This window comes from Calonectris borealis, chromosome 2 (assembly GCF_964195595.1).
Source record: "Calonectris borealis chromosome 2, bCalBor7.hap1.2, whole genome shotgun sequence".
NCBI lineage: Eukaryota > Metazoa > Chordata > Aves > Procellariiformes > Procellariidae > Calonectris > Calonectris borealis.
Window position 1 is genome coordinate 28,627,952 of NC_134313.1, and position 15,748 is coordinate 28,643,699.

Consider the following 15,748-nt stretch of genomic DNA (forward strand, 5'->3'; position numbering starts at 1 on the left):
GCACAAGAGGTTTGTAACTTTTTTTACTGGGATCAACACTAAAAGGAAACTATTGTGTTAAGTCAAAAACCCCCAATGATTTCATGTTAATATCAGTGGACTTTACTTCAGAAAATGTAGGAAGAATTTTTTTTATATATTAAAAATTATAATTAACGCAGGTGACATGAATCCAGACAAATATATGGTCTAAGAATTATATGTTTCTTCACAGTATTATATTAATCTGATGGAAAACTACAGTAAAATTGCGGTCTCCTACTCCACTCTGACTGCTCACAAAGTAGAGTACTTCTGGTCTCATTAAGATACAGTCCAGATTCACAGAAGGTTTTTGACGATAAGTAGACAGATGCTCACTTTATTTTTACATTGATAATATGTTTCTTTACTAAAATAATTAGGTTTCATTTTAAGAGACAAGTTGTTAAAAACAAAACCAGACAAGTTGTTAAAACACTAGAAAATTAAAGCCATGGTGTACTTAAAAATATCATCAAGAAGGATAGACAGAGTGTTTACAGAAAAAAGGGACACAAAACCTGCTAGTAAAATCACAAGGAACTTCTCCCTCTTTCTGCCTTCCCAAAAAGCAAAAAAAAAAAGTGTTGATTCTATTTAAAGGATACTTCTAGCCCATGATACAGTCCCTCACTTCTGTTTTCTCCCGGGAAAAGATATCACTGAAGAATAAATGACATCACTGAACCCCGGGTATAGTCGTTGGAGAAAAAAGGACTGCTCTGAGCCCCTAAAAGGCTCTTTGCATTTCTTTCATAACATATGCCAAAGTAAACTGACTTCTCTCTATGTAGTCAAAGCAACCCCTCCCTCTTCTTTTTGCCTATGATCTGACCAACATTTATTAGTGATGTTCTTCTCATCCCTTCATTCTGCCTAGTCAGCCTCAAAAGTAGAGGATTATGTGGATGTATTGTTTTCCAAAAGAGAAGGCAGGAAAGAGAATTTTATTTTTATTAAAGTACTCTCATAGTGCTAACCCCTGGCCACACTATAACTTTTGGATGCAGGCTCTGCTATATTGTGAAACCAATGGATAAAACAAAGAGTTGTTATTTTTACCATGTACTTCCTACCTTGAAATCAAACTATGGTGGTTTCTTTTTCCATTTCGTATATTGAATAACCTTCTATTAGGGTCTTTGCCTACATATACTAGACCTAAAGTGCTCAGATACCCTAAATGCCTTCAGGTTATAGGTCTTCAGGTATAGGTCTTCAGGTTACCTTAAAGCTTCCTTGGAAAAGCCATGATGCAGTACAACTGCAAATTGTACAGACAATACGTGAACAGGTAACAGAAGAGGACGTCTGATGAGGGCACGTAGTATGACATTGAATCCAACTCAAAGATATGAAATAGCTAATAGCAAAGTAGTAGCTAAACTATTTGCATATAAATGCTTTCAAAGATTATTATTGGATAAATTATTCATTATAATTAATTGCATTCAGAGTACTGTGTAGGCTAATTAGCAAGTAATTAACTTGTAGAGTTTTGAAATAAAGCCCTGTATCATTTCTTAGTATTGTGGTATCTGCATGAGAAATAATTGCAAGAGATGGTCAAGAAGAAACAGCACCTATAGACTGTACTTAGCCTTGTCCTTTGTACCTCGTTACCCTTTTCCTTGTAATTAATGTCCTTTACACAGGCAAGAGCAACAGTGATAAAAAGACAATAGCAACAAATTTCAAAGGACATAACATTTATATGGCAGGATGCTACTGATGGACCCTTGAGTTTCAGAGGAAGGAGGGAGAGGCAGTGCTTAGGGGGCTGCCCTAGGGGTGTTCCGGCTGCGGTGGCCCACGTGGTGCAAAGGTCACAGATCAGCAGTTTGCTACCTCTCTTGTTCAGGGGCATGGTTTGGACAGGTAACAGCCTTACAGGGTCACAATTATCATTTTCATCAATTGCAGTTCCCTCTTTTCTGAGCTACTGGAATAAGAACTTCTGGGGTTGGTTTCCAACAGTAGGAAATAGCCCAAAAAGTCCTCAAAAATCTGAATGTCATCTCTGTGGCTCAATGTATACTGAGGGCAGACACGTACACCATGTCTCAAGGCACAAGTTGGGAGATTGCTTGGGTTTTTTAGGAGCAGGTCTTAAGGTTATTTTCACTTTATTTTGAAAATCAGATAGAAGTACTAAATTAAATCCGATTTTTTTCTAAAACTTCAGCTTAGCCTGTACCATTAAATCCATTAAACACCATTAGAGGGCACTTTTGTTACAGTGCTAACAAATTCACATAAAACTGAAAGGGCTTGTGTGTAGTTTCCTGCAGGCTGAAAACACAACTCCTGACCTCCTTACTGCCATAGACTTTAGATTTTATATTGAATTAAATGGGTAAAAATGAGTAAGTGGAACCATCAGCTTTTCTAGTAAGACAGTTGCTGATCAGATGAAATTTCATGCCGATTGTTAACAATGGCAGAGCAGAGTCATTTCCCAGGACAGAGGAAAAAGGAGAATAGGGAAATACAATGGGTAAATCAGTACAAGTTCCAGCGAGCAGTATCATAGCCTTAATTCTCCTACGTACTTCAGTCTAACCCATTACCTGTGTTTTGGCGCCCGTACTGTATAAAAGTGCCGTCCGTCCCATCGCTGCAGCACTTGGTATGCAAAAGAAAAATGAAGGAATCACGTTGCTGAGGCCATGAGCCAAAAATTCCTGCAAAGTTGTTAAATAGAATATGTTTTTTTCCTATTGTTCTGTCATTTCAATGCTTCTTGCCAACAAAGGAGTCCCCTATGTAAATATTAGCAATGACAAAGGATGGCCATATTTTTGAGGAAAGAAAAATCACATATGTACATGATAAAAGATCTCCCAATAATATATCTTCTCACAACTCAAAACTAATTTGAATGATAGGGCTGCTGAACCAGATTCATCAAAAGCAGGAGGCACATTTTGTTCACAGAATAAATGGCATTGCTAAGTTTTGAAGATGAAATTCAGCCAAAATATTTACGTCTTGATCCACATCTGCTTTTTAACAGGCCAGATTCTCAAGTAGTGGGATCTGGACCGTGTCCAGGTTGTTTCTGGCTTATGACTCTACTGGAAAAAGACAGCCACTGATTTTTTTTCTTTTAGAGCATGCTTTAGTGAAAGTGAAGTATGGTAGCAATATTATCTGCATGCTGTCTTTCATTACAAATAATACTTGGTGTTTATTCACAGTCAAAATGCAGACATGTCTGAACAAAGATTTATAGAAGAAAAAGTGGGGAAGCCATCTTGTATCTACAGTCTGAGCTGAACAGTGTTTTCTAAGAAAGCACCCTAACTTGGCCACCTAGCATCAGTCTTCTTCCCCAGACTATAAGGAGCTCATTCATCTCCTGAGGGCACTGTCTAAGAAAAGACCTCAATAGAAAGTCTAGAATTGCTTAGGACACAAATAGCATTGTATCCAGACAGGGCAACACCTGATCATAAGTTTGTCTTCACAGCACAGGACAGCACCACCTTAAAGCTCCCCAGGCAACCTTGCACACCCACATGGTACCATGCAGAGCCCTGTGCCTGGCCCCTCAGTGTAACACAGCTACACCACCCCACTGCCACTGTAGCCTTTGTTCTCATGGAGGTTTTGCTCTTCTTCTCCATGTTTCAGTGCAGACATACACATAGTTTCCAACACCTCAGTAATTAAGCTGTGTAAGCTACAAGTTTTCCAAAGGTGCAGAAAGACATATAGGTTGCTGTGCTCTTGAGACAATCCAGCATACTGCCCTGAAGCCTGACTTGTATCAAGCGCAAAGCATTTTCCCTCTGTTCCCTAGAAAACACGGCTCTGCAGCATCAACAGAAATTCACGGCACAATGTATTCATTCTGAAAAAATTTTTAGAGACCTGAGTAGACAAGAACATTCCCACCATATTGTCCGATGACACAAAGAGTGGTAAAACACATGCACTGACATAGCAAGACTGACCTGTCTAGATAGCGTGTTCAAATAGACCTCCAGCTGCAAAACCAACTGTTCTTCATTCAACCTTATGTCATTTATCCCAAACGACTTCCAACAAAAGTGGAGGTAGCATTTTCATCACACAGCACTATTGCCAGTTATTTAAAATAGAGTGTTTCTTATTACAGTGCTTGAATAATTGTCTCCACAGATTTCCAGTTGGCTTGGAGTTACCCACTCACCATGACCAGCAGTGGGGTAGATGAGAAAGTAAACATCCAATTCTTACTTAAGCTTGCCCACTGTGAAGTACAACTCTGCACAGAAAGCTCCTATAGCTGCAAATTTGGCAGCACTGTCTGAACCCACTCTGCTTCTTTTATACAAATAAACCTTTATTTCAGATGAGACTTCTACTTTGCATAAGCTTCATTTTATAATATCAGATCTGTCCTGGGGCTATAAATGTCTAGTTTATTTTTAGAACTGCTTTGTTTCATTAATCAGTGGCTGATTTAACATCTTAGCTGGTCTTTAAGAGCTCAGCTGCCAGAGGAGAAGCTGTATTGTCGTAGAACACTGGAAAAATGCATTAACACCCAAATTGGTTGCTGGCTGCACCAAATGCAGTATTATGAGATTGTCCTGGAGGATGTGTTTCCCCCAAAGAAGCAGCTCAACCAACTTTCTGCAGAGCTGATTTGGACTAGAGTTCGGTTTTACTCTAAGCACTGGAAGGCCTCAGGATGCTGTATGGAACTCACCCTTTCTTACTGGCCGTTCATCTACAATACGTTTCCAGAATGGTGAAGCAATTTCAAGACTTACTGACGGTAAGGAGAAAAAGCTTTACCTGGTTATCATCCACAGTGTATTTAAACTTTTTAGCAGAGGCTTTGGCAAGAGCTAGTGATGCTACATAACCAACCAGTGCCACTCCAAAAGCTTCAGTGATTACTTCAGGCAGGACGTTCATGGGTGGTGTTTTCGGTGATGGTAACCTATAAAAAATAAAGACAGCCCTTTTTGCAAAGCCTGGAACATAACCTTGATATACCTACAATTCATGAAAATACAAGAGAAATAATCTTTGCATGCACAGCTGATTTTTTTAATACTTGTAAGGTGACATTTTTCAATATTTTAGATTGATAAGATCTGTGGGAGACTGCAGGAGAGAATTTGTACAGGAAGATGAAACATTTTCAGATGGAGTATTCCATTTGTAAACTTCAATTTCAGAAATTATGAAGGGATCCTTATAAATTAGATCCCCCACTGACAGATAAAATCAGCAACCATTCCCTAATGCTCAGTAAAAGAAACTACTGTATATTTTCTTCTTTTTTATAGTTGGCTTTCCTGTGAAGTTTAAACCTTTTAAACAATTCAGTATTCCTGTAGGATATGGACAGTATGGACATTCATTCCATCTAATAGAGACCTTGTAATGGTGACTGCAATGAAATGCCTCAGTTAAGAAGCGAATCACCCCAGATTGTCTCTGTACTCCATGAAAAGACTGCAGTCTTTCCAGAGCACAACTCACACCGCCTGAGAGCCAAACCGTGCTCTGAAGGTTTCTAACGCTCTCCACTGACAAGGCAGGTAAGTGCCTAAAAATATATAGGAATGATCCAGGCTTCTGTTTATGTTTTTCAACACTACAGAATCTTCTCCTGTGAGGTTAGACAGAAAATAAGCTCCTGATTAGAGCTGCACAAATACAGTTTAGCTGTTCATAACACATATCAAAAGGGCACACTTAGCCCTGTTTAATCTCAGACACGTAACGTGTAATAGCATGCCCTAAATACTTAAAAACAATTGTCTTTCTCGGTGACTTCCCTTAATTTATTTCTATGAGCGCAAGCTGCCACACATGCACTCATGCTGTCTTGGACTTGTACTTTGTGAAATTTAGGGAAACCCTGCAATTTCCAAAAGGCAGATTACACAACAGCTGTGCTATTCCTTACCAACCCTTAAAGTTTGAACATTCTCTCTGACATCTAATCTAATTTCTCTTTCCAGCTAATTATACTGAATATTTTCTTTTCCTTCTCTTCAAGATCATGGAGAAAAATGTATCACTATCTGTAGTCAGAATGCTCTTTTCTAGATTAAGCATATCTAAATCCTTTACATTCCCTCTGAAACCACATTTTCTAAAATTACTATGTAAGTGAGTGGAGAAGAACGAAGCCTAGTAATCTACAAGCCTTATCTCATTGCAAGTACTTTCTGCTACAATAACCCAAGGCAACCCTCAAAGGTTGCAATAATCTTGTAAAGAGTGCTCTGACCTCCTGTCATACATCCATCAGCCATCATCAGGTACTTAGTACCTACTTTTTATTCCACAAAGTAGTGAAAAAGCTGTGAAAATGTACAAGAAAGTCTGCATTTTTACAATGATATCTATACAGATATACCTTGTTAACACGGGGTTGAATTGTGAGTCTTTGAGGAGGTTGGAAATGAACATAATAGATTTTTGCCATTTCTTATTTCAGAAAACTACTTTGACCTCTTCAGAGACTGTTCTCAGAAGTAAACATATTTAAAAGCCACAAGATAATAAAAAACACATTACCCTTCAGGAATATGTCCCACAACTTCTAGCCCATAGACGTATTCCATATCAGCATAGTAGCAGGCAACGGATGTAGCAATTATCTGTTGATTCAACACAGAAGAAGATGTTATGTTTCTATTGCTTTTAGCTTCTCACATGGTCCCTATTATTGCCATACCTCAGCACATGACAGTGTTCATGCATTTATCCTTAGATCAGTCCAGTAAGACAGGGAAGTATTATTACGAAAATTTTTGCAAATGTGGAAAAGACTCAAAAGAAACTAAGATCTGGACACAATAATGAATTTAGAAAAGATGGCTGAAGAAGGACTATGGTGGAGTTTGGACACTCTATGTTAATGAAAGGGATCTGTACAAGTCTCTGTAAAGCCTCAGGAATCTTGCCAATCAGTGTCCAAACTGCCTCTATGCAGCACTCCCCCCAGAGCGCTGCCATTCACATGAGCAGCTTAAAATAACTCATAATTTAGGTACTCCTGAGTGGTCTGATTCAGCTAATGTTCTCCGAGTACATCTAATCCAAACTGGCAGTATCGACTTCTGCATAAAACACAGCAGAAGATGTGGCTGCCTCTTATATTTCTTTTCCTGCAGGTATAAACGTTGCGGAGGGAGTGGAAAGTTTGGCCTGAGGATGTTCAGGCTCACTTCCCGTACTTTTTATGAGATGGACACACAAATCCCAATAGAGCAGGCACAGGTTCTAGTCCGTGATGCTCAGTTTGCTGGTACATTTTATCCAGTATTGTTTAAAAAGCAACACAGAAACAGATCTTAGAGCAGGGACCAGAACCACACTACCTTCTTTTCCAGCATTTTGCCCAAGAAAAATTATTCTTCTGTAAATAACTTTTTCCAGCAAAAGAAGAGTAATTGTGATGATCCTGCCCTTCATTTTTTTTTAATTTTCTTTTAGAGGTCTAGAGAAAAACAGAAATCTTCTGTCCTGGTGCTGGTTATTTATAGCTTAATCCTTAAAGCAGGGATTTACAATGCAATAGCTAATTTCAATTTAGCGTATGCTGTGTGAAAGGAAAACTGTAAGTAAAATTACAGAGAGCAATAGCTTAGGTATTTAACTTTGTTGCAGATAAATAACAAGCAACATCTAAGCCACAACTACCCAGCACAAGACTTGCCTGGAGTTACAATGTGCCCGTTACTTTTCATTTTCTATTTCAAACTTCTTACACTTTAGCATTCTAGGCTTCATGTTCTTGTGATTATGTAAAAACTAGTAAACACATGAAAAATATTATACAAATTGGGAACGTATGTCACTTCTTTCTTAATTATTTAGCCAAACTATTTCCTGTTCTTATATTTAACATACGGCCATGAAAATTAGCTATCCATTTAATAAGTGGCAGGTGTGGCTGTGGGTAACTATAGACAACACAGTAAACTTCAACAGATTAGTTGAACCACTGAAAGCTAAAACCACTAAAGCAAAAAGTCTGATGTTTGATTTTGTACTTACCAAAACTAGATCGATGGGAAGAACAACTTTAATGTTTCTCTGAAATTTCTCATTCAGTTCTTTAACAAGAACAAGCACCACAATGCTCAGCAAGGAGAGAAGTAAAGCCTCCAGCTGAACTGATCTGATATTCTCAAATACGTAGGCATAAATCTACAGTGAAAGGCAAGTAACAATCACAGATCAAAAAATATATTATTTTGGGTCACATGCTATGGCATATTCTACACAACTTCAGACATCTCAAATAATCTGTGAGAGCTGAATCAATACTACAGGAGCTGAGTCATCTGACAAACTGGCCTACACTTAAGATTTTGCAAGGAAGAAAATCACCAATTTACTATTGTTAAAATACTGTGGACGTTTGAAAACTCAAAAAATGTAGTGAATATTTGTTTATGAATTTACAAATTTCTATTGGTAGAAACAAGCAAGAAAATTCCAGTAAATGTGATATGTATCTTTTTCTTATTCAGTCTCATTAAATTCAGTGAGATAAATGAGTGTTGCACAAACATGTTGAGAAGCCTACACGCACAAAGATTTATTTGCAGTGTCCATAGCTCATAACATCCATCAACTCTAACAGTAAAAGTTACTTCTGAGGAAAAGTTTTAAAAGACAGAAAGGAGGGGGAAAGAGAAGGAGAGAGAGGAAGAACAAAAAGGGAAAGAAAAATGCAGTAGTGGCTGGATGGAAAGAGAAGCAACAGGCATCTTCCCAGAAGAACGTCCTCTTCAGGGCATCCTCTCCAGTGCACGAAGGATACATCCAAATACTTTTCCAGAGTAACTGTATAGCTTCAGCAGGGCGCACTCAATCTCCCTGTTGGTTGCTCTTGCCCATCACACAAACAGTGCTCCATGCTGCATGCTTTGATCAGGTCCTGATGCTGCACACACTAATTAGCTGTCAAGCTTTGTGTACGTATGTTAATGGCTAGTTAAATAACTAATATTATCTACTAAGCCCTGTTTCTTTCCCTAGCATAAACTTACAACTTAAAAGCAGCAAAACAAGAGGTAAAAAGGGTGTAGGGGAAGAAGGGGTGATTCACACATCAGTGGCAACTGCTTTCCAGGGGAAACTCTCCTTGGCGAGGTGCGGGAATTGCAGGTGCAAGGGTGCGAGGGGTGGGGCACGCTGGACCACGAGGTTCAAAGTTCTGCTGCAGCGGGCTCTGGGATGTTGGGGAATGGCTACATCACTGCACGTGACAGGCAGACTGCAGTGTTAAAAGAGAAAGAGGAGACTGGAGCAGAGCTATGGAGGTGCAAATGGGAGGCCCTCAGCTTTTCAAAGGTGAAGGCGTGGTGCAACATGCTGTAAAACATGGTTAGAACAATATAGTTGGGTTTATGATGAAGAAAGGAAATATGGTGCTGAATATAAGGAACACGTGGAATAGAAATATGGAATAGGAATGAAATGACCAATGGTGATGAGTAACAGGGATCTCTGATGAAGAATACAATGTTGTAAATAACAGACTCAGAAGAATGCAGTTGCCTTCACACCAGCACAGATGACACAGTTATCAGTGAACCGTTATTTCAGTTCTAGTCTGAATTTGAGAGTCCAGAAAATGAGGCTTAAATCCGTATCATTACAGATTAACAGAAAGTAATGAAAAAATTCACAAGTTTACTGGAATGGTTAGAAGGGCTGAAGAAAATTAGAAGGAACTTCTGTCCCCATAAACAAAAAAATAATCAGATCCCTATCACAAGTTATTTTCAGGCCTCATGAATAAAAGCAATAGTCTATTGCCTGGAGGAGCAAAAAGGCATGAAAATGGATATAATACACATGCTTACTAAAGCTGCAGGGGAAAAAAACAAGGTAGGCTCAACCCCTTGAATTTTGCATTTATATTCTGGGAATTGTTGTGTAGCCTGAAATGTAAATCATTTAGAGAACAGAAGTTAAAATCTAGGATATAGATTTAGACTGTATCACAAGTAGCATCTTTTTAAACCACAGCATTAAGGATAATAAAATCAAGCAACTGAGGCTTGAAATAATAATATAAAAAAGGTGTTTTCTCTGGCAACAACTAAGATGACCACTAAAATAAATGAAAAGCGACACTTGTAGTTTTATCAAAATAAAGATTAATAATTTTCTGCCCCAGAGAACCTATTCTCAAATATATGTATAATGCTGATAAGGTTTGACAGTTTGGAGCTTAAATACATATATTTATATTGGACAGGAAAAAGTACTAAAAAAATTATCTTAGGAAAGAACCCTGTTCTAGCAGAAAGGTGGTCAATACGATGATACAATTTTTTCCACTATTCTGATTCTGTCACTCCTTGAAGAGATGATGCTGATTTTGAAGAATGAGTAAATTACAAATAACTTTCTGATTTTTCCTTTTTCACCCTTTCTAAGAATATTTTCATAATCTGTAAAGGGGAAAAAAAAAACAATTAAAAGACCTCTAAAAAGGTTGCAGAAAAAAAAAGACAAAATGTAATTTTCCGCATAAACAGGAAAATTTAGCCCAGTCCTTTGAAATTTAGCCCTTGGACTTTTGATTAAGGATGCACAGTATAACCCAGCACAAATATTTCTCAGAACCCAGGAAAACATTTTAAAATCAACTTGTTAAATAATATGATCCATATATTTTATAAATCTGAAGAATGGTAATGAAACTACAGTTTTTAACCGCATATTGCCCACTGTAATCAGACAACGTGGATTGTGTCTTGAGTGGTTTGGGACTAGTCTCTGTACCCATAATTTTCCAAGAATGCATTTTCAAGAGAGCACAGGACTTGTGCAGTGCCCAAGCAGAAGCTGTGTTTAATTAGGACAAAAGGAGGCAATCTGGAAAACTATATTGCAAACTGTGCCCACAGACTCACCAAAGGCTGAGCTAGATCTAAGGGGAAGTGGTAAGAAAAGGGAAGAAATGGATTGATTCCTAATTGTCGAAGTCAAAGAGATGTGGGCGTATTTTGAAATGAATGGTGTCTTTCAAAGTGTCAGCATTAGCTATCTGTGTTTATGGCATTGAATTTAATTTTCCTAGCCAAAGTGAGACATAAGGTTGGGTGAATAAATATAATTTTAATGAAGGATTACAAAGAAATATGCATAGGCTTTTAGAATTTCTGTCTTTCTTTACAAATTGACTGAAAAAGAAGCTTCCATTTAATTTTTAAAATATATGGCCAAATCTTTTAGACCTTTGTCATAGCTTTTTCAGATTTTGCAACAAACACTTTATATGAACTGCCCAGTGTATTCTTTGGTGTTTCTCTTCAAATCGTACCCTTCAGTACATCAGCCAATAAATGAAAAAGAATGGGACTACAGATGCTTCATAGCTCATATGAGTTCAGTAGCATGAACAGCCCTATCCCCGAAGTGCCTGTAGTACACTGAAACAATTCTGGCAGTAATACATAAATATTAAATCAATTACTACAACAGACTAAAGAGCTTCCACTGACTAGTCTGTTCCCGGGTACCCATTTTCTGAAAACCTAAAAACACCCATTTCATGGTATGACCGGCAAAGCGAGGAGACGATTTCACAAACCACTCACAGGCTCTTCAGAAAAAAAGAGTATGTGCCTCTTAACATGAATGTGGTTAACATATACTATAGCTATCTCTCTATACTATACAGTTCATGCTGTCCAGTCAGTTACTCTACTCATCCGAGGTGAAAGTGTAAATCGTAAATGTAAGCACCTAAAGCTCAAGTTTGTAACAGCACTGACATCTGATTCAAAAGAAATATTTATAAATGTTTTCATCACAAACATCATTATGAATTCAGTATTTTACATATATTCATGATGCACTTACTGAAATAATTTAGAAATTCTGTAGCAGAGTTTAGTTTGATATTGCAGTGTACAAAGCAATTTTTTGTGTCATTGCATAATTAACAAAATTTTAAAATATGACAATAATATATTAATTGAGCTGTTTGCCTCTTGTTTTTTATTTTTATTGCTACTTTTGTGTAAAAATTTTTAATGGAAATAATCTGGCAATATTATGAGGAATCAGTGAACGTTTTGGCAATTGATGTAAATATGCATATAAGTTAAAAAAGCAATATTCTTACTTTGCACACACATATGTACAGACACTGAATGACACTATTCTCATGGGAAATTAATGGCTTTGAGTTCCACTATATTTTCACATACTTTCATAGGATAATAATGAATATTATAATGGTTTATATTTTAGAAAAATGTGTATTCTGATGTAATAATGAAATCCTCTGAGTCCTTTTTTTTTAACGTATACATGAAAACCCAAAAAATTAGTTCTAAAATGAGTATAGAGGCTGAAACAAACAAAAGAATTTGTTGGGGGAAAAAGTACAGGTAACTGTGGGGAAAAAAAGTACAGGTGACTATTATGAACTGTATAGAGAACAAACTGGAAAAAAAAGGAAAAAAAAGGACTGATAGTAGGAACATGAAGGTTTTTTCAGCTAATTGCAGCACAACCACAAGGATTTTGCAACAAACTTGCAACACAACCACAAACTCCTTTTGCAAAGTAGGTTTGTTACATTGCAGGGGCTCATTTTGCGGTGTTGCATTTTCTCAGAAACTTGTGGAAGGATAAATATATCTACACACGGATAAAGGGCAAACATAGATATGTTTTTCTGTTTTCAGATACTAAGTAAAACTTGATGACACTTTTCTTGTCCCTTGTAAAAATTAGATCTCACATGTAGTCTTCCCTCACCATTTTTCTTCTTCACCTTCACCTTGCCTTTCCCATTTGCAAAATACCAATTGATGCTGCAATGTGCAGCTCTATTGCAGTGTTACAAACCATGTACAGGGAAAATGAAATTTAATAAATTACATAAACTATGTGTAAACACAAAAATCCCATAGGCTCAATGCCAGTGTAGTAGATTTGTTCTCCACATACAAAGCTCGTTTTTACATATTTAATCATGACCTCACTTGTTATAAAGAATCCATTTCACTGGCTTGCTTTACTTTCAACTCTCCTATCACACTTTATTAAACATTCTTATTCTTGCTTTGCCAGCCCAAAGGCTGCCTAGGGCAAAGCAATCGGCTTTGTGAGTGGGAGGTGTTTTGGAGTGGAGAAAGAAAAAAAATGTAAGCAAAAATACCAAAAAATCTTCGGGTTTCAAGAATTTGGAGTAAAGAACATGTCCTGAGCAACATGTCAAATTTGCCTTTCACGCTCTAGTTACATGTGCACACTAACATATATCTAATCAGTATAATTTTCATAAAAAACTACCATCACAGAAAAAAAGATTGTTAAAATCTAAATCTGGTGCTTCTGACTGAGATACTGGACCTTCTTAAAGCAACCCATAAGTCTGAACAGATACCAGAAACCTTTTAAAATATTTGTATGCTAAAATTGTCCCTTATGAATATGGAGACTTTTTTATTATTCTTTTAAGTTGTACAGAGGGTTTTTTGTTTGTTCATTTGTTTCCACACAATTCTACAGAGCAATTCAGAACCTTAAAAAAATCAGGAAAATTTTTCTTTGGAAAATGTTCAAAGGGGATTTATTTCAAAAGTGAAGTGAAGGGCAAAGAACTTGTTTCAGATACATTAAAAAATACAAGGGATAAGGGAATAGATTTCTTTCAAAGCATTTGAATGATCTCACTTATGATATCATCAGCACACCAACGTGGAAATATTTCTTTGTATCACTGCTGTTCTTTATTATTGCTCATAATGTATGTTTTGATTATGTCTTGGCTGTGGTACTTAACACCTGTCATCTCTACAAAATGACAATATTCCTATATGTAAGTATAGTCTCCATGGAAACACCATGAAAAAGAGGCTAGTCACATTTTATGTTAAGAAGTATTTATGAAAAGGCTTTTAAAGAATTAAAAAATATTTTAATATATGATGAATCATTTGTAATAGTCTCACAGGCCAACTGACTACTCATAAAAATGGCTATGACACTTTTAGTTATGTCCCTACAAGATAAATTACTTGTGTCTGTGGCGTGCCCCTAATTCTCATTAATAAATAGATCCTGTAAAAAACTACCAATGGATTATCCATATGAACTGTTATCAAATTTATAAAATACTACAAAATAGCATTCTAAAAAGCAACATCTTGTCACAGAGTTCACATTGACAAATTTCCCAAAATAATAGGAGAAAATAAAAAGCAGAGCACTGCAAGAAGATATAGTCAGTGCTTTTAAACAAGGTGTCCAAATGTAGTGGCTAACTAGATGAAGCCTCACTTTGTCTAGCCTCACTCCATCAATTCATTTATGGCTATCAGTGCAATGTAAATATCACCTCAGCAAGTAAATAAAGTTTTATTGTGAGCAAAATATCATTTTGACAGATACTATTGTAATACTAGTAACGCTTCTGCCAACAGATTATGCTCACAGCAGCTAAACTCAGAGTTTGCTGGAATAAGTTACCATAAAGAATATGTTCTCATATCTTTTATGCAATAAGATTATACGAATTTGCCCTTTAAGGTTTCGGCCAACAACATCTATTTTTCAAAGGGAGTAACCGTGATACTGTATAAAAGGATGTATGCTTTTTATAAAAATTACCTTAAAGCTGTACACTTGCTGTGTTTATGGCAAAGCATAAAGCAATAAGTAACATATCTAGAGTAATTTTTGCATAGGAGATCCACAAATCATGGGTCATTTTCCTTTTATCACAATGATGGTCAGGTTTCATTGAGCAAAATATGAAGAAAATATGTTTAGAATGATATTTGGATATATCTCTCCCACATGCCGATCCAGAAAGAGTTAACCTCCCTGTACAAGTGTGTAATTGGTCAGGATAATAAATGGAGTTATTGATGCTGTAATACACATATTTTATATTGATTACTGTATCCTTTCAAAATAAGACCCATTCCTGCTAATTCTTCATCAAGTTTTCCTAGTCTGTTCTTACAAACAGACCTAGCAAGATGAAGGTTTTGGTGTTATATCTTCTGTTCATTCACACGCATGCATAACAAATTTCTTATGTTTATATATAACCAAATAGCATAGTTATTTAAGAAAATGGTAGCTAATGGAATAACCCATCTCTTTTACTGAACTCACATGAAAAAATCCCAGTGGTCCCGATATATACGGCATTTTCATTCCCAGCAGATACTTCACTTGTGAAGTCACAACGTGTGTAGCTGCTCCTGTTGTCATCGCGCTTATCACTGGTTCTGTTAACAAGAAAGTGGCACTGCCCAGCTGCAGCATAAACATCGCTACCTAAAAGGCAAAGGCATGAGTATCAATGATCATAATAAAATGCAGCTTCCTGATGATAGGACAATGAGCCAGGGTCCTTTTAATAAACTATAAGATAAATGAGATAAAGATAAAAAGCAAAAGTCCTTTGAAGGACGACTATAGCTGAAGATGGAACCCACTGAAGCTCTGTGGTTTTACCTGGATTATCTTACTCACATCACTAGTTTCCCAGACTCTAACATTAATTCAGTAACAAAAGCGGACTCAGAGAAACTGTCTTCATGCAATGCTTAGTATTCTCTCCCACTCAAATACGTGAGCACAATAAACACTATAAAAACATCAACTCAGCACAGCAACATGAAGTAAAGCAACTCAAAAGGTGAGGGTGGTGCTAAGACTCATTCCTGCTCCGCTGCTATTCAGCCTGAGTAGGCAAAGGGCCGTTATCTTGGTC

The 15,748-nt window shown here is 36.9% G+C and overlaps 1 protein-coding gene across 1 annotated transcript in view; it reads right to left on the reverse strand.

Moving 5' to 3' along the window:
• SLC26A7 (solute carrier family 26 member 7) overlaps nt 1-15,748 on the reverse strand; it is a 71,422-nt gene that overhangs the window by 25,971 nt on the left and 29,703 nt on the right. Inside the window, exons 4-8 of the mRNA XM_075140632.1 lie at nt 15,145-15,309; nt 8,038-8,190; nt 6,553-6,635; nt 4,810-4,957; nt 2,592-2,705 (exon numbers count right to left, since the gene is read on the reverse strand). Of these exons, the coding sequence (XP_074996733.1) occupies nt 2,592-2,705; nt 4,810-4,957; nt 6,553-6,635; nt 8,038-8,190; nt 15,145-15,309 (663 nt within the window). The remainder of the gene's footprint in view (nt 1-2,591; nt 2,706-4,809; nt 4,958-6,552; nt 6,636-8,037; nt 8,191-15,144; nt 15,310-15,748) is intronic.